Below are 24,522 nucleotides of genomic sequence, written 5' to 3'. Positions count from 1 at the left end.
CCCCTGAAAGAATAGCAGATGTCAATGTTACTCCTAAGCTGTGCAAGCATGTGACTGCACAGCAATCGGGAAAGCACTGCACAGTAGAATTAAACAGGTCAACAAGCACAATAACAAAAAACAGAAAGGAATACTGGGCAGATACTTTGTTATTTCTTATGCCCTAATATTGCCAAGTTACATACAGAATTGGGTACATTGTCAACATAATTCTGTTAACTAGATTTGTTGTTTCCTTTTAGTTGAAAAGAACAAAATTGTATAAATAAAAATAACCAAGAACTTTGAGCGATGCACCTACTGTACTGAAGCAGAGTGGTGAGATAGTATTTCAAGGTATGGTCTATGTGATGGAAATTTATTATCTAGTTGATGCAATGATATAGTGAGAATGAATATTCCAGTACATTTAAGCAAGAACAAAGGACGAAAAGTTTAATGGAATGCAACTTTGTACTGAGTGCATTAGTCGGAAAGAAAGAAAAAATTGCATTTATTGAGCGCAGTTCATGGCTTCAGTATGGCTCAAGAGCCAATGAAGTACTTTTGAAGTGTAAGCAGCAATTTTAGCCTCCATGAATGGATGGGTTTGGGTGGGTGAAAAATTTAAAATTAAAAAATTCCAAACCTGCCTCCAAAACGGCCATTTCCAGCTTTAACGGAGGCAGGTTGAGGAGTCAATGACCAGCTCCTCTCAAGAAATGGGTCTGTCACTAAAGACTATTCAGGTGGTGCTCACCTCCATTCTAAAAGTTCCTTTATTTTTAACTAATGTCAGCTGGACTTCCCAGGGCCGAGGAAATCCATCAAGTAAAAGGCGGCAAGCAAGACCGGAATCATAAGGTAGGTGCCTTTACAATGCTGCTTGTGGACCAAGACCAACAGGAGCGTTTCCTCCAAAACGAATGTGCAAATGTCCTTACAAGCCTGGAATTGGACAAGCCTCCCCACCTATCTGCACTTGCAACCTACACAATCTCCCTCTGACCTCCATGATCTTCGCCTGACCCCCATTATCTCCCCCTCCGACATCCACTATTTCCCATGATACCTCCCTCTAATCTACATCACCTCCCCACACAACCTCCACTATCTCCCCCTCTGACCTTCAACATCTCTCCCTCTGAACACCACAGTTTCATCCAGACTTCCACATCTCCCCTGGCTTTTTCAATTTCTCCCTTGATCTGCATGATCTCCTACCTTGGCTTTCAACCACCCCCTGACCTCCACCATCTCAAACTGACCTCCATGATCTCTCACCACCCATTATAGACTCATCTGCCACACTCCAACAATCTCTCCCTCCCTTTTTTCCTTCCTCCTCTCTGCTCCCAGCTGCAGGATTTCCCATCCATCTGGCTATGGGAAACATGCTGAACAATATTTGAAAGATATCCTGCTGTTAATTTTAGCATAATGTCCAGGAAATCCATAATTCCGGGTATCCCATCTGGAAATCCTTCCTCCCCAGGTCACTTCAAAACTTCGAGTCAATGTCAGGGTCACATAGCTTCTGTTGTAATGGGTCATAATGTGTGAAATTCAGCAGCCAATTTGTGCACAGCAAGATTCCACAAACAGCAATGAGATCATGACCAGATAATCTGTTTTTATTTTAGTGATGTTGCTTAAGGCATAAGTATTGGTCAGGACACCATGGAGAGCTCCCCTGTTCTCCTTTAAAATAGTGCCATAGGTTCCATTACGTCCACCTGAGAGGGAAAGAGGCCTTGATTTAATGTCTCATCTGAAAGACAGCACTTGCAACAGTGCTGCACTCCTTCACAACTGCACTGGAATTGTCAGCCTAGATTTTTGTGCTTAAGTCACTGAATGTATGACCAGTTGGCTTGATCTGCCCCTTATTTTATCATTATTGATACTAAGTTAAACATTACAATGATTAAAGGATAAACAAAAGCAAGCAAGAATTTGTTTAATCAATGTAATATCCAGCTGGATGGGACTGCACTCATTTGAATCCATTCTTATCTATCTAATCATAGTCAGAGTATCACCTGTAAAGGCATCTTTTCCTATTCCCACACTGTTACTTCTGGTGTACTCGAAGGAACTATCCTTGGTGCTTCTTATATTTAATTTACATGCTACCCCTAGGAAACATCATCTAAAACACGGAATTAGCTTTCACATGCACTTTTATGGCACCTAACTCTAACCTACTATCACCTTTCTCAACTCTTCCACTGCTGCTAAATTGCCAGACTGTTTGTCTGACATCCAGTACTGGATGAGCAGAAACTTCTTCCAATTAATTATTAGGAATGCCTAAGCTATTGTCTTCAGCCCCTGCTACAAACTTTGTTCCCTAGTTACCAACTCCATTCCTTTCCCTGGTAACTGCCTGAGGCTGAACCAAATGGTGGAATTTTCCCAGTTGGGTTGTTAGCCTGATGTCAGCCTCAATTTCAGGTTGGGAGCCTGGAAGTAACCATGGCAGAATATCTTCCCGGAGGTGGCCAATTAAGATGCTGCCTCTGGGAGCCCTAGCAATTAAGGGTGGTGGGCAAACCAGGGAAGCAGGAGACAGAATGGCAGGACCCACACTAAGTAAGGTGGGTGCAGCTGAGGCAAGCAGGAGACCACAAGCGCAACTCAAATTGGAGGCACTCTCCTCAGCATTGGGAAAAATTAAGAATCACACATGGCCACAGTTGTCCACAGAATGGATTGCAGCCGCAACTGTTACCATCACACCCCAGCAGGCCCATGCTGGGTAGATCGAGGCATTGAAGGACTCCCAGCCTCCCAGCGTGAGGCCGCCTTCAGTTACCTGTTGGGTTCTAGCCTTAGCGGAATGGCCCATCCACAGATGGAAAGATCAGAGTCGGGCCGTCAATATTTTCCAATTGGCCTATTAATGGGTCTAATAGGCTACCCACCGCTGCTAGGTGGGAATCCTCTGCTGCATTGGCCCCGCATCTGGTAAAATTACTTAGTGGCAGTAATGGGTCAGGTAGCCGAACCGCTGCACCATTTTCCAATTTGCTCATGGTCCTGGCTTCTAATTAACCCCCAGGACCAGGAACATTCAGCCCAGGCTGCTTGCAACCTTGGTGAGCTCCTGACCACATACTCGCACCATCACTCATACCAATTATTTCCACTTACACAATATTGCCTGATTCTGCCCTTGCCTCAGCTCATCTGCTGCTGAAACCCTCATCCATATCTTTGTTACCTCTGAACTTGGACTACTCCAATGCACACCTGGCTGACCTCCCACATTCTTCCATCTGTAAACTTAAGGTCATCCAATACTCTGCTTCCCATGTGCTTACTCATAACATGCCCCATTCTCCCATCACTCCTGACCTACACTGACTCCTGTTTAAACAAACCTCAATTTTAAAATTCTCACCTTTCTTTTGAAATTCCTCCATGGCTTTGTCCCTCCCTATCTCTGTAATGTCTTCCAGCCACAAAGCCTTCTGAGATACCTGTGCTTATCTGATTCTAATCTCTAGAGAATCCCCAATTTTAATTGCTCCACCATTGATAGTCATACCTTCAGCTGCTAGGCTCCGGAATTCCCTCCCTATAACTCTGCCTCTGTTTCCTCCTTGAGACACTCCTTGAAACTTACCTCTTTCACCACGCTTCTAGCCATCTGTCCTCATATTGCCTTGTTTGGCTCGGTGTCAAATGTTGCTTTATGACACTCCTGTGAAACGCCTTAAAGGTGCTATATAAATATGAATAGTTGTTGATGAAAAATTTATGATAAAAAAATTTGGCACAGATTGATGTCATCTTTAAACTTAGGTGAGCTAGCTGGTAGGCATGACATGTAGCTGTGCAAAGGCCCTTAGGACCGAGCTGAGGAGAAATTTCTTCACTCAGAGTGTTGAGAATCTCTTTGATTGTCTACCCCATGCAGCTCTGGATGCTCAGTCAATGAGTACATTCAAGACAGAGAACCCGTAGCTCTTGGCTCTCCAGCAAGGAAACAGCCTCCAAGCATCTAGCCTGTCAAGTCCTCGAAGAATTTTAAAAAAAAACTTTTCAATGAGATCATCTTTCATTCTTCTAAATACCAGGGAATATAGGCCCATTCTATTCAATCTCTCCTCATAAAATAGCCCTCTCTTCCCAGGAATCAATCTCCTGAACCTTTGCTGCATCCCCTCTCAAGCAAGTGTATATTTCCTGAGGTAAAGAGATCAAAACTATACACTGTTCTCCATTACCAAAGCCTTTTTGCAGCAAGACTTCCTTACTGTTCTATCCAAAACCCTTGCAATAAAGACCAAATTATAATTTGCCTTCCTAACGCATGTGGTACCTGCCTGTTCACTTTCTGCGTTTTGTGTACAAGGGCACCTAAATTTCTCTAAGGATCAACATTTAATGGTTTCACACCATTGAAATGAAATCTGCTTTTCACTTCTTCCTGCCAAAGTGAATAACCTCACATTTCCTCAAAGTATATTGTATCTGCCACATTCTTGCTCACTAACTGAATCTATCCATATCCCTTTGCAGACTCTTTGGCCTGAATTTTGCTGTGGACATCTGGACCCTGATGTTGGGGTGAAAAATAGTTTGCAGGCCCGCATTTGCTGGCAGCAGGACAGACATGGCAATTTTACCGCAGGTGGCCCCCAAGTGGCAGGCAGCCAGCCATCTGGCAGGTTCTTGATGCTCAAGGCCCAATCAGAGGCCTGGCAGCTCTCAAGCCTCAGCAGCATCACTAGGAGAGGTGCTCACTGTTGAGACAGGCAGGGACCTCGGTAGCGTTAAGTTAAAGAAAATATTGAGGGCGTTAAACATCGGAAGGGAAATTCCTCCGGGGTGATTGTTGGGGTTGTGGGGGCTACCATCCCTGCCTGTGGCCTCCTCTTTGGGCCATTGAGCCTGTCTCCAATGGTCCTCTGGGTTGCTGATTGGGCGCAGCCTCCAGTTAGCTGGCAGCCTCCCCACATGTCAGGGGTTGTTTTGAGGTCGGCAAAATGCTTGTGGCTCCATAAAGCAGCCCTTGATTTTGAGAGGAATTGAATACAAAAGAAGGGAGGTTATACTTCAGTTATGCAGGACATTGGTGAGATTACATCTGGTGTACTGTGTACAGTATTGCTCTCCTTATTAAAGGAAGGATGTAAATATATTGGAAGCAGTTCAGAGGAGGTTTACTAGCCTAATAGCTGGAATGGGTGTGTTGTCTTATGAGGAAAGGTTAGACAGACTAGGCTTGTATCTGCTGGAGTTTAGAAGAGTAAGAGGCGGCTTGATTGAAACATATAAGATCCAGAGGGGTCTTGACAGGGTGGATGTGGAGAGGATGTTTCTGCTTGTGGAAGAATCTAGAACCAGCGGTCACTGTTTAAAAATAAAGGGTCGCTCATTTAAGACAGAGATGAGGAGAAATTTTTTCGTGAGCCTTTGGAACTTTCTTCCTGAAAAGGCAGTGGAAGCAGAGTTGTTGAACATTTTTAAGGCAGAGGTAGATAGAGTCTTGATAAACAAGGGGGTGGAAGGTTATCAGGGGTAGGTGGGAATGTAGAGTTTTTTTTATTCATTCATGGGATGTGGGCATCACTGGCTAGGCCAGCATTTATTGCCCATCCCTAATTGCCCTTGGGAAGGTGGAGGTGAGCTGCCTTCTTGAACCGCTGCAGCCCATGTGGCTGTTAGGAACAGAGTGTTCCAGGATTTGACCCGCTTGTGGGTCAAATCTAAATGCAGAAAAAAGAACAGCAACACATCCAATTTTAGAGTTAATGGCCCAGATTTTCATGGAGTCAGAATGACTCCGGGGCCAATTAAAAATGGCAGTTGGGACCAGATTCTGGTATTCCTGCCCCCATTCCCAGCACCTCCAATTTTTACTGGCAAAGGATAAAGGTGCGGGTTGCAAGCCCGCTGTGCATCCCCAACCTGGCTGGTTCCACTGCAGGGGTATGCATCTCCTAGCTCCCCCTCAATTACTGTGGAGTCAGGCCAGCTTCTCCATGACTCATGATTCATGGATCTCAGAGGAGTTGTGAACCATAGTCTGAATTCCATAACCTTTTGAAAGGTAAGGACAAAAGGTCTTACTAATACCCCCATGCTCTATCCATTCCAGCTCAGTGCCAACTCATGCCACCCTACCTCTATGGCCCTTTATAACCCCTATGCTGGCTTATGGCCCTTCTATGACCATTCACCCAGTGTACACTATGTACATAACCAATAAGCCACATGGTAAAAATGACGTGTAGAACCGCTCGGAAAAAACACCCATTCACAGATCTTCTTTTGAAAAAACTGCTGTTCCTTCAACCATATAAAAGTGTTAATCAGAAAGACCATTAAAGTTTCAAGGACAGAAGCTTCAAACACTTCACACCTCTTAATCTTGTGCAAATAAAGAATGAAAACATTGATAAAAACAAAAAACTACTGCCGATGCTGGAAATCCAAAACAAAAACAGAATTACCTGGAAAAACTCAGAAGGTCTGGCAGCATCGGCGGAGAAGAAAAGAGTTGATGTTTCGAGTCCTCGTGACCCTTCAGCAGAACTGAGTAAAGTTAGGAGAGCAAATGAAAACATTGAGGCTGCTGATAGAAAAACAAAAGTGCAGCATCAATGGTTTTTTATTTAAGGCCCGTAGGACTTTGCAGCCACTGGGGCTGTTAATGGATCAGCAGAAACTTGTCAACAATGCCTTTAAAATAAAAGTGCATGCATCATTGTATAAGTGGAAACCTGTTTTTTTTCCGTTTCAAAGATACTTTTATCAAATCTTTTGTACAGTAATGAAAGCCAATCACACAGACAGTGATCACTGTACACATAGTGGAGCAGATTTCCAATTACATCCAACAGGAAATTGCTCAGATTCAGGTGATGCTCTTATACGGCTTCATTTATCAGTTTGCTGAGTTTTTGAATCTTGGTTTTTGTAGACATATCAGCATACTTATCACCAACACTAACAATCATTCCACCCAGGATTGAAGGATCGGTCTTGGTCTCCAGTTTCAGGGTTTCACTTTTTTTTTAGAAAACCACTAAGAACAGATTTTAGCTCCAAAAGATTTGCTTCATCCAGGGGCTGAGCAGCAGTGACTGAGCAGAGAACATCCCCACGATGTGCACTCATGATCTTACTAAAAGCAGGAGTAACATCGGGGGTCTGGCGCAACCGTCCAATCTCAGCTAACAAATTGACGAAGTTGAGCATGATTGGGAAAACTTTCTGTTTCAACAGAACGTCATTCACAGTTCTTTGCTCGATATTGTGCTTAATGTGGGGATTGTTGACCACTCCATAGAACTTGGGGTCTATCATTATTGAAACTATCTTATGTAGTTCCTGCTCCACTCGGTCCAGTTTCTTCTGCTTGCTGGCAGCAGAGTACAAAGCTGTGGCATATCTACCTTCAACTCCATAGACGTGAATAGGTGGCATCACCAGTTTGCTCACTGGTTTGACCACTGTGGTGCTGAAGTAACGAACCTTCAGACCAAACCGAGCCGGTGCCACCATCTTCTTTGCCCTGATATAGGTCAACCCAAGGCCTTGCTGCGATCAGAGGAATTATGGAACCATTTATGATAAACACTTAAATATGTCAAATCAGGCAAAGTCAACAGTTCTCTCCAGCTGTTAAAACAGAACCCCATTAAGATAATCCTTTTTTGTGTCTGGACTCTCAGCCATGTGAAGTGTTTGAAGACTCTGTTATTGATACTTTAATGGTCTGTCTGATTGGCACTTTTATAGCGTTGTAAGAACAGCAGTATTTTTTCAAAAGAAGATTTGTGAATGGATGTTTTTCTGAGCAGTTCCACATGTGTCATTGTTAATATGTGGCTCATTGTATGCTATGTACAGAACCACTCAGTGAAAGGGGATGGAAGGGCCAAAAGTTGGCATGAGTTCACATGGGGATTATAAAGGGCCACGGAGGTGGGTAGGGAGGTATGAAATGGCATAAGGTGACATGGAGGGGGCATGGGGAGGAGCATGGTGAGGGGCGAGGGCTAAAAGGCCTAAAATGTCACAATACAACTGAGACAAAGTCCCCAAAGTCCCAGAGAACCAAAGTAGGCCTTTTAACCTGCTTGCTTAGGTAGTCAACCCCTCCCTTGTTAACCAGGCTTTGCGTCCAGGAGTGACAGGCCTGACTCAATCCCACACCCACCCCCTGGAGCAAAGGTGGCGCCATTCGGGGGCCTTACTACCGAGACAAGTCCAGTGAGTTGGGTAGTTTCCTGATTCAAGCTCTCTGCCTCAGCAGCAAAAATCCAGTCCAATGTCCAACACAAATTTAACACAAATATATTAAATGCTTGTATTCACCAAGTGAAAGTTCCATCCCCATAACAGTTATAAAGTATAGAGTGAAAAGTGGTGTCACATTGCAACTGAGGCTAGTCCACTGTAAACTTCAGGGTTTGTTTGAATGTTTCCATACATGCTCCATTTTAAAGTTGTTGAATAAGTTTCAACCACAGAAATAATTTCATGGCTTACAAGATTTACTTACTTGTACAGGCCATTGCAGGTGGATCATTATCTCTTCTGAAGTAGTTTTCCATACAGTGACACGATACTGACCCTTTGTCATTGGTATAACTGTAAGGAGGACACTTGCTGCAGGACAGGCTGTATGGTGAGGCCTTAAAGAATCCTGGCTGGCAAACTGCAGAAATTAAACAAAAGACAAGGATTTCAATGAAATGCACCAAATGGCTGCTCAAAATAAAAAATATATAGTATTTCCTTTTACACAAGCCAATTTGAGAACATAGAAGTTATTCCAAGTAGAATAGATTCTATTAGTGGCATAAATACGCCATACCTGTAAGATTTCAGTGTAATGAGTACTGCATTGCTGCTGTTAGTTTGCAAGATGGTGGCTGGAAAATAATTCTATCTGAGATATTTGTTAAATTCCTAGATTAAATTCTTTCTTTACAAGAGCTGTTTCACAGTTATATGAATATTCCCTTCCGTGTACAAAAAAAACACAAAGATAATGGGAGTGGGTGAGAAAAAGACTTTATATTTGTGTAGCACTTTTCACATCTGCAGGAAGTCCCAAAGCATTTCAACACAATCATTAAGTGTTGTTGGAGAATAGTCCCTGTCACAATATTTACATGCTCTAGATATTCAATAGAATTCTTCGAAGACGTAATAGCCAGGCTCGATCAGGGTAATACAATTGAAGTAATATATTTTGATTTGCAAAAGTCTTTTGATAAGGTACTGCACAATAGGCAAAGACGAAGGAGAAAGCATTGGGACGGACTAGTTTGCTTACCATCCTGGCAATAGGTTACTCATCCTTCAGACGGCATTATCATGAGGGCCGAGATTTTCTGCCCTCATTGGCATCAGGCGTCATGGCGAGCGGGTGGGAGGGAACAACATGGTGAGAAAGCCAAAAACGGGTTTCACCCCGTCCTGCCCTGTCCTGCGATCATCCGCTTCACCCGTCAATGGCGGACCGCATTTCCCGCTGTCGCACATTGGGAACCTAATTTCAATTCTTTAGTATCTCATTATAAGCGCTGCTCACCGGAATCACACACACCCCCCACCCCCCCAACCCCAAGCTGGAGCATTCGGGCACATCGGTGTATTTCGCAACTGTACATAAGTGACATGCACCTGGCGAGTTCCACTTCGCTCGGGACTTCGAGGTTTGTTTGCCTGCCTTGCTTTGGGCAGCATGATAACCCAGTAGCGGAGCAGATTCAATGGGCCGTATGGCCTACTTTCACTCCGACGTCTTATGGTCTATCCGCGGTCATCAGCGCCAGGCTTAACAGACAGCACCACATCACTTTTAGTGGGGGCTCATGGGCAGGTCTCTACTGACCAGACCAGCCATAAGTCTTTTCAACAGCTACAGGGCTAGGGCTTACTTGGCTGTATTAGGGAAGGGGGTTGGTCCAGGGTGTGTGTGGGGACACATGTTTATCTGTGCAAGTGGCCTCAAGATGGTGAGGGCTGAGGAGGCAGTCTCCAGAGGAGCTTGAAGCCAGATGGAGATGTGAGGGTGGGTGTGAGAGAGTGAGTGGTGAGATCCCTTGCAGTGAGTGAGGTGCCAGTGAATGTGTGATGGGCTTGGGTGTGTGTGAATTTAGAGTGATGCCTTACCCTAGCGGCACAGATGAGATTATTCATCCATTTTCTGCACCGGATGGCCGACCTCTTGTGTGCAGCATTGGCACTGGCCACCTCTGCCATCGCCTCCCAAGCTGGAGTGGTGAGACTGATGGGCCTTCTGTGGCCAGAGCGGGCATAGAGGACATCATGGCGGGCCTCCACGGCATCCAGAAGGTGTCCCAGGGATGCATCAGGGGCTGCATCTTCTTGGCTTTTGGGGCCATGTCTTCACTGGAGCGGGCCTGGGCCACAAGAATTGAGAACTATGCACACGGCTGCAATTTAAATATAGCACCATGCATGAGGAAGTGGCGAGGTAACAACACGGCGGGCAAATTGAAGGCTGCCTGCCAGTGAGACGGCGTGTTTCCTGTGGCTGTATAATTAGTGAGGTGGGAACTGGATGATACAGCACAAAAACCCACCTTTGCAGCCTGTGGGTAAAACAATTTTTTCCCACCCGCCAACACATTTGTGCAAATCTGGGACAATTCCGCCCGTGGCTTGGGAAAGTCAAAAGGTCAAAAATTAAAGGTTATCGGGGGTAGGCAGAATGTGGAGTTGAGGCCACAATCAGATCAGCCATGATCTTATTGAAAAACGGGGCAGGCTCTAGCGGCCTACTCCTGCTTCTAATTCATATGTTCGTACGTAAAAAGAATTGGGTAACACAATGGATGTAATATATTTGGATTGTCAAAAGGCATTTGATAAGGTACCACATAGTAGGCCGATGAATAAGGTTAGGACACGTTGCAGAATGGATTGGAAGCTGGCTATAAAACAGAAAGCAGAGAGCAGGGGTTAAAGTTCGTTACTCAGATTGGAAAAGTTGAAAAGTGGCATTCCACAAGTATCAATGTGGGACCACTGTTATTCACCATTTATATGATTATGACTCCTGAGGGAGATCTTTAATATTATAAAAGGTTTGGATAAATGCTTCCAGTTGCTGAGGAGATCAGAACTAGGAGCCACAGACTGCAGAAGCTAGAGGAAGGGAAAAGGCTAATAGGATACTGATTGGTGAGATGAAGGCGGCTGGGACGAGGCTCGTGTAAGCTTCTTTAAATATATAAAAAGGAAGAGAAAGTGAACAATAGCCCCTTAGAAAATGAGGCTGGGGAAATAATTATGGGGAGCCAGGAAATGGCAGAGGAGTTGAATAAATACTTTGCATCAGTCTTCACAGTAGAAGACACTAATAGCATACCAATACTAAATAATCAAGCAGCAAAAGACAGGGAGGAAATGAATACAATAGCTATCAATAGAGAAAAAGTACTAGGGAAAATATTGGGGCTAAAGACTGATAAGTCCCCTGGACCTGATGGATTGCATCTTAGGATATTAAAGGAAGTAACTACAGAGATAGTGGATGCACTGGTAGTAATCTTCCAATAATCCTTAGATTCTGGAAAAGCCCCAGAGGATTGAAAAACTGCCAATGTAACACCCTTATTCAAAAAGGGAGGGAGACAAAAAAAAACAGGTAAATATAGGCCAGTTAGCTTAACATCTGTCATTGGGAAAATGTTAGATTCTATTATAAAGAGTGTAAACCAAGCATTTAGAAATACATTGGGGGGGAAGTTGATGGGCTGGTGCGTGCGGGCGCGCTTCCGATCGGCAACATTAAAAATAGAAAAAAAAAAAATTCCCTTACATGTCCCCTCATGTGACAATGTCACATGAGTTGGTACATGTTCATAATTTCCATAACACCTTTATTAAAATTTTTAAAACCCTACATGAAACCTCATCCCGCCGATGGATGAGGTTTCATGTTTTTTCTAGTTGCCGCCTGGGCTCCTGGCAAAATCCTGCCCATAATATAATCAAGCAGAGTCAGCATGGCTTCATGAAGGGGAAATCATGCCTGACAAATATATTAGAATTCTTTGAGGAGGTAACAAGCAGGATAGATAAAGGGGAACCAGTAGATGTAATATATTTAGATTTCCAAAAGGCGTTCGATAAGGTACCACACATAAGGCTGCTTAATAAGATATGGTGTTGGGGGTAGTATATTAGCATGGATAGAGGATTGGCTAACTAACATGACAAAGAACTGGGATAAAGGGGGGTATTTTCAGGATGGCAACTAGTGGAGTGCCACAGGGATCCGTGCTGGGGCCACAATTATTTACAATATATATTAATGACTTGGATGAGGGAAGTGATTGTACTATCGCCAAGTTTGCGGATGGCACAAAAATAAGTGGGAAGGCAAGTGATGAGGATGACACAAAGAGTCTGCAGAGGGATATAGACAGGTTAAGTGAGTGGGCAAAAATTTGGCAGATGGAATATAATGAGGGAAAATGTGAGGTTATGCACTTCTGGCAGGAAGAATAGAGGAGCTGAATATTATTTAAATGGAGAAAGGCTGTAGAAAGCTGCAGCACAAAGGGATTTTGGGGTCAGCATACATGAATCACAAAAAGCTAGTATACAAGTTCAGCAAGTAATAGGGAAGGCAAATGGAATGTTGGCCTTTATTTCAAAGGGAATGGAGTATAAAAATAGGGAATTCTTGCTAAGACTATACAAGGCACTAGTTAGACCACACCTAAAATACTGTGCACAGTTTTGGTCCCCTTATCTAAGGAGAGATATACTGGCATTGGAGGCAGTCCAGAGAAGGTTCACTAGGTTGATCCTGGGTTTAGAGGGATTTTCTTATGAGGAGAGGTTGAGTAGGTTGGATATCTATTCATTGGAGTTTAGAAGAATGAGGGGTGACATTGAAACATTAGACTCTTAGGGAGTTTGACAGGGTAGATCCTGAGAGGTTGTTTCCCTTGCGGGAGAGTCTAGCACCAGAGGGCATAATTTCAGAGTAAAGGGTTGCCCATTTAAGACAGAGACAAGGAGGAATTTCTTCTCTCAGAGGGTAGTGAATCTAGGGAATTGTTTACCGCAGAGGGCTATAGAGGTTGGGTCATTAAGTATATTCAAGGCTGAGATAGACAGATTTTTAATCAGTAAGGGAATCAAGGGTTATGGGGAAAAGGCAGGGAAGTGGAATTGAGGATTATCAGATCAGCCATGATCTCATTGAATGGCAGAGCAGACTTGATGGGCTGAATGGCCTACCTCTGCTCCTACGTCTTATGGTCTTATAAACCCTGCCTGGGCCTGTTAGGTCAAACGGGCTGTTTCTATGCTATAAATACCATGTAATGTTATGTGAAAGTCTCCACAGTTCAAGAATAAGGCTCCATCTATTTACAAATTTCCTTTGATTTTTGCAAACCTCATGCTAACGCAGTTAGAAGGCAGAGTAATCTACTCTCAGGCTTGTAAGAAAACTATCCCAGTCCCAATGACCTTCAATTCCCATCCTTCTTGTTGGAAATCTGGCAACTGCTTGACGCTTTCCTCAGCACTGTGGATGAAATCAGGAACTCAGAAGAACCTGCAATGTTCTAGACAATTCTGGCCATCCTCTCTGTGCCAGAACATCACAACACCGCAGATAAATTTTAAGAGCTAACACTTCAATTGTCCAAACTCAGCAGACAGCTAGGTGACATCAGTTATTACTTCACTGAAAGGAAATGTACGCCTGGCCTAAGGAGACTCCCATAAAGAATAGTTAAATATCTCAAGCATACATTAACCTAATCAAATACAGTGCTGCAACTTGTTGATGAGATGAACCAGTTTTTGGATTTTAGCTTTTCTCAGCTCGGGATTTCTGAAGAAATAGATCTATTTTTATTGTTTTGTCAATCTAGTACTGTTTCACACTTCATGAAAGCTCCAAATTAAATCATATCAAGATCATTCTGCCGGCTTCACCTAATTATTTCTCAGGCTTTCCCAGAATGTTATTCAGTGAATTTAGCCTACAATAAATCTATCTCTGACAGCATTCATTTCATCCCAATATCTTCTCAACATTGGTTGTGCAGTGAACAGAATTCCTCCTAACTCTTATCAATGCAATTTCATGGCATTCATCTTTACCGGAGTTTTACCCTATTTACTTTAGCACAACTGCTGACAGCAAAATAAATGTGCAGCGTCAACAGTTTATCATTCAAGGGCCCATAGGACTTTGCAGCCACTGGGGCTGTTAATGGATCAGCATAAACTTGTCAACAGTGCCTTTAAAATTAAAGTGCATGCATCATTGTCTAAATGGGAACCTGGTGTTATGGAATTCAAAAAATAAAGGGGGTATTTTACGGTTGTGAGCTCCAGCTACCACTGAAGCTATCAGCGAAGAATTGGTAAATCATTTTTAGTTGTGAAATATTACATCAGTTAAAAAGTATCTAAAAAATCAGGAGCAGTTGCAACCACAGGATATTAGCCCAGGGTGAAATGCTCTGGAATTCAAAATGATGTGCAGTTTTCATGGCTGAATACAGTAAACGGTGGTATGGGGGTGGTGGTCAAACTACTTCCATTGGTCAGGGTTTGTTTTCCAGTGAGAGGTTATCGACCTGAAACATTGGGTGGAATTTTAACTGTGATGAGCCATTCCCAACGGCGGAACAGGAAGTGGGTACCACTTGCACTCTCCTGCTTTTTGTTCGTTCCCATGCGATTCCAATTTAAATCTTAAGTGCTGGCAGCGTGCATGGGAGACACGAGCGATCGCGCAATGGGGGGGAAGTTTCTAGGTGCTGAAACCCGCCTTCAGCTGACAATGCAGCAGGTACAGGTGGGTTATAAAAGAGCTTCCTAACAAACTGAGAGACTCTTCATCACGGCCACAACTTTTCTGGTCAACTCCACTTCCATTAACTTAAGACTTATGGAGACCACTAGAGTGGCACGGATGTTTTTTAAATTTAAATTTTACTTGTAACTATTTCACATTACATTAGCTTCATTTTATTCATGCGCACATTATCACTAGTTTAATTCAAAAAGGCAGCTCACCACCACCTTCTCAAGGGCAGCTAGGGATGGGCAATAAATGTTGACTCAGCCAGCGAAGCCCACATCCCGTGAATGAAAAAAAAGTTAGAAAACTAAATGGACTGGCACGCCTCATGTTGGCGCACACTGATGGTTGCAGGGGAGATAGGGACATTTCTTTCTTGTGGAAGAACCAATGTTGTGTTTGCATTCATTTTTTATTGAATGTTCATGTTAGTGTCCAGTGTTGTACTCATCTCCCTGTGGGTCATAGCTGAAATTGCACACTCAGCCAGCCCTCCCTTCTATACATTGTAAAGGGCATTGTCCGAGGGGATGTTGTAGGTGAACTCAAGGCCCTGTAAGGTCTCTGCCAGCCAACACCCTGAGATGAACCCACATGTGGACAGTAGTGGCACTGCCCTTTAGGCCCCTCATTTTCTTACCTTTATTGACTGTTTCCACTCCCCACCCCAACTATACCCAGGATGGCAGGCCCTTCCCACTCCACTCCTCCAAGCCCACAAACCTACCTTCTGTCCTCCCTTGGATCCCTCTTCCACTCCTGCACGGCCACAACACCACTCCAAACCCTGCCTCACCACTGACTCACCCTTGCCTGTCCTGAGCCTCCATGCAAGCTGCCATTCTCCTGCTCCCCCTCCCTTGTGCCAACAAGAAAAGCTGCTGATCTCAGGCACAACTGCACAATGCCGGCTGTTGCACGCTACCTTTAAACAAACGTGAAGCGGGTGCCATGAGATTCTCGCACACCACTGACTTTATCATGAAGGTAGGACTTAATTACAAAAAGTTTTAATATAATGGATATTCATATCATGTGAATGTATTACAAGGAGCAGCCTACCACAGGACATCATGCGGCCCGACCCGCCACAAATACACCACTGAGATCATCTCCAAATTTGAACCCGCCATCTGGAAAATGAAATTTCAGCTGCCACTTTATTAAGCCATCTTGCCTGCCACATTTCCCACTCTAGCAGACCCCATAAAAGATACCCCATTAAGCCTGTATTTCTCTCCATAAATACTACCTGACATGCTGAGTATGCAGAACATTTTTGTTTTAATTTGGGTCAATGTAAGATCATTACCAGGAAATTCCTTTATCCCAATACACATGCAGCAATAATTAATCAAATTCTACTGGCAGCCTTGAATCATAAAGTCATGTCCAGTCACTTTCCATGGTTAACAAGTTTGGTTTCTTGCTAATGATTGCTATTCAGCGACTTCTGCTGGAATATTCATGGAATAATAAAGAAAGGATTTCAGCTTCAATGTTGCTGCATAGAAAACCTGCGATCACAGTTGGAGGAAATGACTACTGACCACCTGGGTGAGCTAGAAGAGAACTGTACCCTTGATGGGTAATGAGAGTAAAACAAACATCGATGGAAAAAAGATGAACTCTGAGGCAAATACTTCAGAACAATGTGTTACTAACACAAACTCTAAGAGTATCTAATGCCCAAATATTTGACCACAAATGCACAAGGCAAAGTTATTTCCACATTGAACACATTCCTATGCTTAAATCTGTCATTACAAAGGATTGAATTCTGAGCTGTATGTCTTCAGACAAGGAAGAAGACTTTCTCAAAAAGGATTAACAATTTTGCATCAATGTGAGAAATCCAGCACTTATTGATTACTGTCTGTTGTCACTCACCAGGACTTGCAGTCAAAATCCATAGATGCACGGGGTGCATTGGCTATGTGCAGTTTGTAGCTGTGCTATTTGGCTCTGCCTTCATTTAAATTGATTTTGAATGAGGGGAAAAAATTAAACTAATGACAAATTCAATATAGTCTGTTAAATCAGTTCATTTAAATTGAGACAATGCCTGTCTCCATGTTTTTATCGCTTGTGTGTTCAAATAAAGCTAATTTGAAAGAGCTGTTCACCCATTAAAACAAAAGTCTATGATCAGTTTCTGTACTGTGGAGTGGGCTGACTTTTCATTAACTAACCCAAATTGCTTCTCCTATACCACCTAGCACAAAAACTAATTTAAATTGAACAAGCCTGTTATGAACCATCTCCTGAGTATACTTACAATAGATAAATCTGAATCCACTTTTGCCTGAAGGTCCACAGTCAAAACCTATTCAGATCAATATTAACCTGTTTTGAAGGCAAGACTTTTCAGAGCCTTTGGCTGGAAGCCTCTTTTTGTTTGCAAATATATAAAGGGAAAAGCCATCTGCTGCCCTCTGCCTCACATTAAGATGAGTCCACGATGGTGAATTAAACCAAAGTACTTCAAAACTGACCTGTGACTAGGAATAGTCCTCCAAGCTCATTATTTTTTAATTATAATCCTAAGGGGAAAATGAATCTCTATATTCAATTCAATGTCAGTAACGCACACACTTTAAGAGATATTGTATTTTGATGTGTTCCCAAATTAGAAATAGCTCAGCCATTTAGGTTCATTCCTGAGGTCGTTTAATTAGACCTCATTTATTTTATACCACATTGCTGGCAATGCTCCATATTCACTGTTAATCTGTCAATACATTCTTTGGCACTGCTGAGGGCTGTCCATGATTCAGATCATTTATCAAATTGGCTAATGTACAGTGCGCTCCTAATCCTCTGGAGGTCTGAAGCTAAAGCAAGTAGACAGGTGCAGTACAACTGCAGAATGATGCCGGTACAGGAATGACAGTGACATGCTCAGCATAACACTATAGGATACTCTGTGGGAAAATCATATTTTTCAGTATAGTATGAGATTGATATGGTATGGGGAAGGTTTCTCCAAAATCATTCAGTAACGATTAATGCTGAAAATTATGGAAATAATGCATCCCATTCATCATCTGAAGTCTAATAACTCATAAAGCAAAGATAGCCAGATTGCAGTCTCAGGATAGCATTGGGCTCAAAGACCATATTAATCTCAACTTGCACCACTGGAACTTGTAGTGGTTAACTAGTATAAGTGCTTGAATGAATCAACCCTATAAAGTTATTATGAAAATCTTGTCCTAATGTTGAGAACCATGCAGTCAGATCATGTAATTCCCATTTCAAAAACATAATTTGTGTTGTATTCCGCTGCTTGCGCAATATGTCATCATGAGATAACGAAGGTAGTTTGGGTGAGAGCCACATGAAATATCATATTGCATAAAAAAACGGTGGCTCCTCCTCACCATTGTCCTCCCATTTTCCTTTTAATATTTGTATCTATTTTTATTATTGCTTTATAAATGTTGAACATTAATAGCTTTTGCAAAATTCAGACATTGAACCAAATGATTTTAGAGCTGGAAGGAACTAAGTACAAATTCACAGACAAGACTAAAATAGGACAGACAGGTAGGAACTTTGAGGACCAAAATAAATTGCAATTTGGTGGAATGAGGAAAAAAGAAGCACCTGAAATTCAGATCAGTAAATGTGGCACATTTTAGTTAAACAAAAGTAATAATTATGCTTTGATTGGAGGAAAGCTGGGTAATGTGGAAGAACAGAGGTATTTACTGGAGGTTCAGCTTCACAAGAAATTAATAGCAGCATCTCAAGTGGATAAAATCATAAAAAGGTTAATAGAATACTGCATTTTATGGCAAGTGGCACAGAATGTAAAATATAGAATATATAAAACCTTCATAAGATCACAATAGCAGTAATGTGTGCCATTTTGGGATCCATACTTTAGAAAGAATGTTGAGGCAATTGAGTGGCTACAGCACTGATTCACCTGTCTGGCACAAGGAAATAAAAAAGTGCAAAAAGATGCATAAATCAGGGATTTTGTTGTTGGTACAGACAACTTTATGGGTTAATTTGATAGAGAGGTTTAAAACTATGAAGAAATGGAATAGGGTAGAGAGAAACAGACTGTTATCACGGATGGTTGGGAATATGAACATGGGACATAAAGAGAAGATTAATCACAAGGGATTTAGGAGGTAATAGGAGTTTATATCACACAGGAGTTTGTCAGGCTGTGGAATACACCACTTGAGTTAGTGACTGAAGCAGATCTCATATCAATATTGAAGAATAGCTTACTTAGGTGCTTCAAAGCAAGGAAAATGAAGAGACTTGGGGGAGAATTTTCTCCCCGTCATGCGGGCTGGACGGGACCGGGCACATAGCCGATCGCCACCCATGATTGGCTGCGCGCTGCCATTTTACGTGGGCGGGCCAATTAAGGCCCGCCCAGCGTGACGTGCACCTGGAAGCGCTGAGCGCTCCCTGTGAAGGCAGAGGGTGGGGGGGTGGAGAAGGGAGAGTCGGGGCCTGAGCTCACGCAAAAGAGCCCTGAAATCTCCCTGAGGCACAGAGCTGCCTCAGGGAGATTATTTTCATTTTGAAAACTTCAAGAAAACAATATAAAAAAATATTCAGACATGTCCCCTTGTGTGACTGTGTCACATGAGCTGGGACATGCCAATGAATTTTATTTAAAAATTTTATTTAATTTATAAAGCCTTCATGAAACTTCATCCCGCCCGTGGATGAGGTTTCATGATAAATGCGAAGGCCACCTGGGCTCTTCACCAGCCCGCCAACCTTAATGTTGGATAGGCAGCTCCGTTAATTCTTTTAATTGATTATTAACAGGCCTTTGACAGTTTGGCGGGCATGCAGCTGACTCTGGTGTGTGCCCGCCAAACTGAAGATCGGAATGACATGCAGTGACATTGGGATGCACAACGTTTTACGCTACGGCGAGTGGGGCCTACAGAATGGTTGGGCTGAACAACCTGTTCCATATTGTAATTTCTATTGTTTTTCTTTCATTTCTCTCCCAACTGAAATAAGTTGTTGACTATCCAGTATTAATGACCAGACAACAGTCTAGTTTAAATATAGCTTTCAGTCCACTCAGATTGATCATTTTGATCCTGTAGAGATTTCTAACTGGGTGCATGGCTAAGGACTGGCAAGAGAAAGTCCTGTGGGATGTAGCCTAGAATCTTTAAGAAAATGTGGGAGGAAATAAATGAAACTCTGATTCTTATCTGTAGCAGCTTCATAAACACATGCTGAATGAGCACTGCAGAATAATTTCATCTCAATATTCAAAAGGAGAAAAGATAGGAACCTAAATATTATATACCAGTGGGCTTAACATTTATAATGAGGAAAATACTTGATTGCATTTTACAGCATGTTTTCAATGCTTATATAAAGAGCACAGAAAGACTAGCCAACATGGATTTAGAAGCAATCAGTAACATGTTGGAATTTTTAAGAAGGTAATTAAATTAGTGAATAACAGTGAACCTAATTTACTCAGAAATGCAAATGCAATTCTATAAAGTTTCATGTGTGATTCTTTTGAACATAATTAAAGCCCCAGTAGTTGAATATGGAAGTGCAGTGGGTAAGGATAAAAACTATCCAGAGACAGTGAATCCTGGAGTTCCAGATATCTGTTGCAATGCATATTATAATATTAAATAGCAAAAATATTGATAATGAAGAGGTGATTTTTGTCTAATAAGATGGAGAAGGATCTGTGTTTGATTATTAAACTGATAATGCCAAATCATATGGCCAAGTGAAAGAAAATATGTGGAGAGATGAACAGAATTCAATGTGTCCTGATAGAATTAAGCAGGTAGATTTTAATATAGATTTATAAATTTAAAAGAGTTCATATTATAGCATGAAACAACAGACTTGCAGGTTATGAAGATTTGTCTTTTCAGAAAGATGGACAAGAAAAATAATCTGATTGTGAATATTGATCATGCAGTGAAAGCCACTAGTCAATACAAATGAGTTAGTAATAAGGCTAATAAAATGCTAGGATAAATCTTCAGGACATTTGACTAAAAGTTTAAACAAGCAATTCTAACCCAGGAGAGATCACCAATGAGGGAACATAGTGTGAACAATGTGAAGCAAGTGAGCAAAGAATATCAAGGTGAAGCTCTATTGTAAAACTCACAGAACTGAAGATTAAAAGAGAGACATGGCTTTAAAGTGTTGAGAGGCATAGGTCATGTTGATATAAGCTTGCGTTGTGAGTGACAGATTTAACATTAAAGCCTCAAATGATGCATATTTTTCTTAATTCTTAATTAATATGGAGGATTTAAAACAAAAGAAACGGTTGATGATATAAAGTACAACATCCTAAAAAAGGATAAATACCTGATTGAGGAATGTGTGGAGATGATAATAATGCATCCTAGAATGAGATGATCAAAATACTTTATTGAACTTATAAGTTCCTGTGGTGGTGAGGGTGGGGTGGGGGTGCTTGGAGCAGCAGATTGCAGTTTGGATAGTAGATGAATCTTCAAATTTTGCCTGATTACCTTTGGGGATAAGGGACTACATACACACATATATATATATTATTAAGTTGAGCAATGCAGCCTGTAATTTAATGTTTTTGTTACTCTAGATAGTTTTAAAGGTGTAAGGTTTTTGAAAAACTAAAGACCACTGATAAACCTCCAAGTTGACAACTTTCAACATTTTTTGAAATGTAACATCTGTATGGTGACCTTTATTTATGCAGGTCAAATGGATCAAACTTTTTTCCAAGAGAAAGATATGGGAAGCTTTGCTCAAATTTGTGTTGCTTTGGAACAGTTCAATAACATAAGACTTCGGTCTAATTTAATCCTGAGACAGCAACATTTAAGTAAATGTGTTTTTTTTGTAATACATTTTCATTATTTGATTAATAAGAGAGGCTATTGAGAGGAAGGAAATGCAATGTTGGCCAAGGCTACTTCCCAAGTTCCTTAATCATCAGAAATTGTTTGGCTGCAATAATTTCACCTTTGCAAAGGACCAGGGCCTGAGAGAGTGGGGCGCACAAGGTGCAAAACACCGGGGCTCGGGGGCTAGGGAGTCCCGGGCTCGTTGCCATAAATGGAGTTCTCGTCACTGTTTAGACCAAGCAGCGAGAGCTGATCCAGGGCAATCTACAACACTCTCTGGCCATCCAGCATCTCTCGTTGCTATTGATGCTGCCCCTGCCAAGGTCCCACTCCATGTCGGTGAAAAGCAGGCTCAGCATGTTTTAATAAATGGGAGAGAGGCTGAACCCAAGAGAAGCAGGAAGGAATCAGACAAAAGCAAGCAGGAGGGGAGAATATAGGAAAGAGAGAGAGAGAGAGGTGGGGGGAGGGGGTGGGGGGGGGGTGGGGGGGGGGGGGTGGAAGGTATTGGATGAGGAGAGGGAGAGGGGGTTACAGAGGCAATCAATCCCCGAAGGATCAAAATCCTTCAGACTGCAGAGCATCCAATCCCCTGTTGACAAGTAACATTCTTTTTCAGAGAGCTTTGACCTGTTAAGGGCCTTTGTTCATTAGAATGTTAGGGTGTTGCTTCAGCTTTCTATCAGCATGCGAAGATGTCTTCATTGCATCTCTACAGATATGCACCCTCACACCCAATATTAACGGCTCCATATGGTGTTGACATATGTCCCAGCCAGAATGGAAATGATTGGGCCATTCCCCCATCAATCACACCTGCAGTCTGCAATTCTGTAAGTAACTAGATTTGATTTCATGCCTATAATTTGTAACAGGTAGTTATCATTCACTATTGCATTTTGCTGGAGAAATAATCCTGCAATTTTGGGCACAATTTTTGGTTTGTCAAGGTGGCTGGGGAGGGGGTTTCTGTACATATTTTGATTATATATCCTCAGCAGCTTTTCCTTCCTACCCTCCCTCCTCAGCTAGCAGCAGGGTATGGTTCTGCCTGGCTGGCTCTCCCTACTCTCCCATTGAGCAATGCGGCCCCATGCTATCAGCTACATGGCAATGGTAACTACAACTTTTGCGCATCAACCATGGCTCAGCAGGTAACACTCTCAACTCTGAACTAAAAGTTTGTTGGCTCAAGTCCCACTCCAGAGACTTAAGTACAAATAATTGGTCTGACACTGCAGTGCAGTACTGAGGAGAACTGCACTGTCAGAGGTGCCCACTTTTGGGTGCGCTGTTAAGCCAAGGTTCCGCCTGCTCTCTCAAGTGGACATAAAAATCCAATGGCACTATTTCGAAGAAGAGCAGGAGAGTTATCGCGGTGCCCTGGCCAATCTTTATCCCTGAAACAATTTCACTTAAAAATAGGTTATCTGGTTATTATCGCATTGCTGTTGGTGGGATCTTGTTGTGCACAAACCGATTCCCACAGTTTCTACAGTATAACAGTGACTAAACTTCAAAAGTACTTCATTGCCTGTAAATCACTTTGGGGTGTCCTGTGAAAGAGACTTTATAAATGAAAGCCTTTCTTCACTCTGGCCTAAAAGTTCCAGTGTAATTACCATCAGGGACATGGACAATAATGCAGAATTTTAAGCGTAATGAGTTACGCAGGTAAGTACAATATGAACAAATCTTCTCAATCTTTTACAATTGTCTATCAATTCCTTATCCAAATGAATTCCTGCCAATAACAATGTCTCTGCACCAAGTTTTCGAGCTTTCAATATGATGTTCCTGTAATGGTGATTCCGCAAAGGCTCTCTTCAAATTATGACCAGATTTTCAAATGTGAAAGGAAACTCTTCTGGTGCTTTATTGCAATTTCTGTGTTTTTTTTTTAATATTCTCATGGATGACCTAATCTGTATTTTCTGTCTCTTTGAATGTATCTTTACAACATCATTAAAAACCTCATTGGAAATTGAAATGGTTCCTTGATTGCAGATTTCTAAGCATGTCTTGCACCTGATGTGCAGGAACAATGATAAAATGAGTTGAAACTCTTATTTTCATACTTAAAGAAGAAACATATGGTTTGGCTTTAGTGCGTTCCTTGGTCTCCAATTGTTCACACAGATTTATACTCAATTATGCACATTTTTACATTTCAGCATATTTTGATGAGATTGCCACAGGAAATTTACGTGTAACCTGACATTGGTAGGATGAGAGCAGAAATGTTGCTAATATCTGCAGCCATCCTGAAACAAGACTTCCTTCCTTAGAAACATAGATACATTACTCTTGGTCTCTTTGTCTAAGTTTGCTCTCAATACAAAGCTAGGTGGGAATGTAAGCCTTCAAGAGCACAAAAAGAGGCTGCAAAGAGATATAGGCAGGTCAAGCAAGTCGGCAGCAAGGTGGCAGATGAAGTATAATCTGGCTAAGTTTGGGGTTCTTCACTTTCGTAGTAAGAATAGGAAAGCAAAAAGGCATGAAACTCGTAAATGTTGATGTCATGGGACTTGGGTGTACTCGTACAAGGGACACAAAGTTAGCGTGCAGGTACAGCAAGCAATTAGGAAGGCAAATGGCATGTTGGCCTTAATGGCAAAGGGATTAGAATAAAATTATACAAGGTTTTGATGAATCCACACCTGGAGTACTGTGTGAAGTTTTGGCCAACATATTTCAGGAAGGGTACACTTACATAGGAGGCAGCAAAGGTTCACTAGATTGGTCCATGGGGTGAGAGGGCTGTCCTATGATGAGAGACTGATTAATTGTGCCTATATTCCCTGGAATTTGTAAGAATGAGAAGTCACCTCATGGAAA

The 24,522-nt window shown here is 42.2% G+C and overlaps 1 protein-coding gene and 1 pseudogene across 2 annotated transcripts in view; both read right to left on the bottom strand.

The window, feature by feature from the left end:
• The window catches only part of LOC144698634 (ephrin type-A receptor 5-like), a 357,156-nt gene that overhangs the window by 173,325 nt on the left and 159,309 nt on the right, over positions 1 to 24,522 (bottom strand). For both annotated transcript variants that reach the window (XM_078570504.1, XM_078570505.1), the window contains exon 4: positions 8,504 to 8,659. In XM_078570504.1, the coding sequence (XP_078426630.1) occupies positions 8,504 to 8,659 (156 nt within the window). The remainder of the gene's footprint in view (positions 1 to 8,503; positions 8,660 to 24,522) is intronic.
• On the bottom strand, positions 6,720 to 7,545 carry LOC144698660 (ATP synthase peripheral stalk subunit OSCP, mitochondrial pseudogene; annotated as a pseudogene).

This window comes from Cetorhinus maximus, chromosome 2 (assembly GCF_964194155.1).
Source record: "Cetorhinus maximus chromosome 2, sCetMax3.hap1.1, whole genome shotgun sequence".
Taxonomy (NCBI): domain Eukaryota; kingdom Metazoa; phylum Chordata; class Chondrichthyes; order Lamniformes; family Cetorhinidae; genus Cetorhinus; species Cetorhinus maximus.
This window is presented reverse-complemented; position numbering and strand designations above follow the sequence as displayed.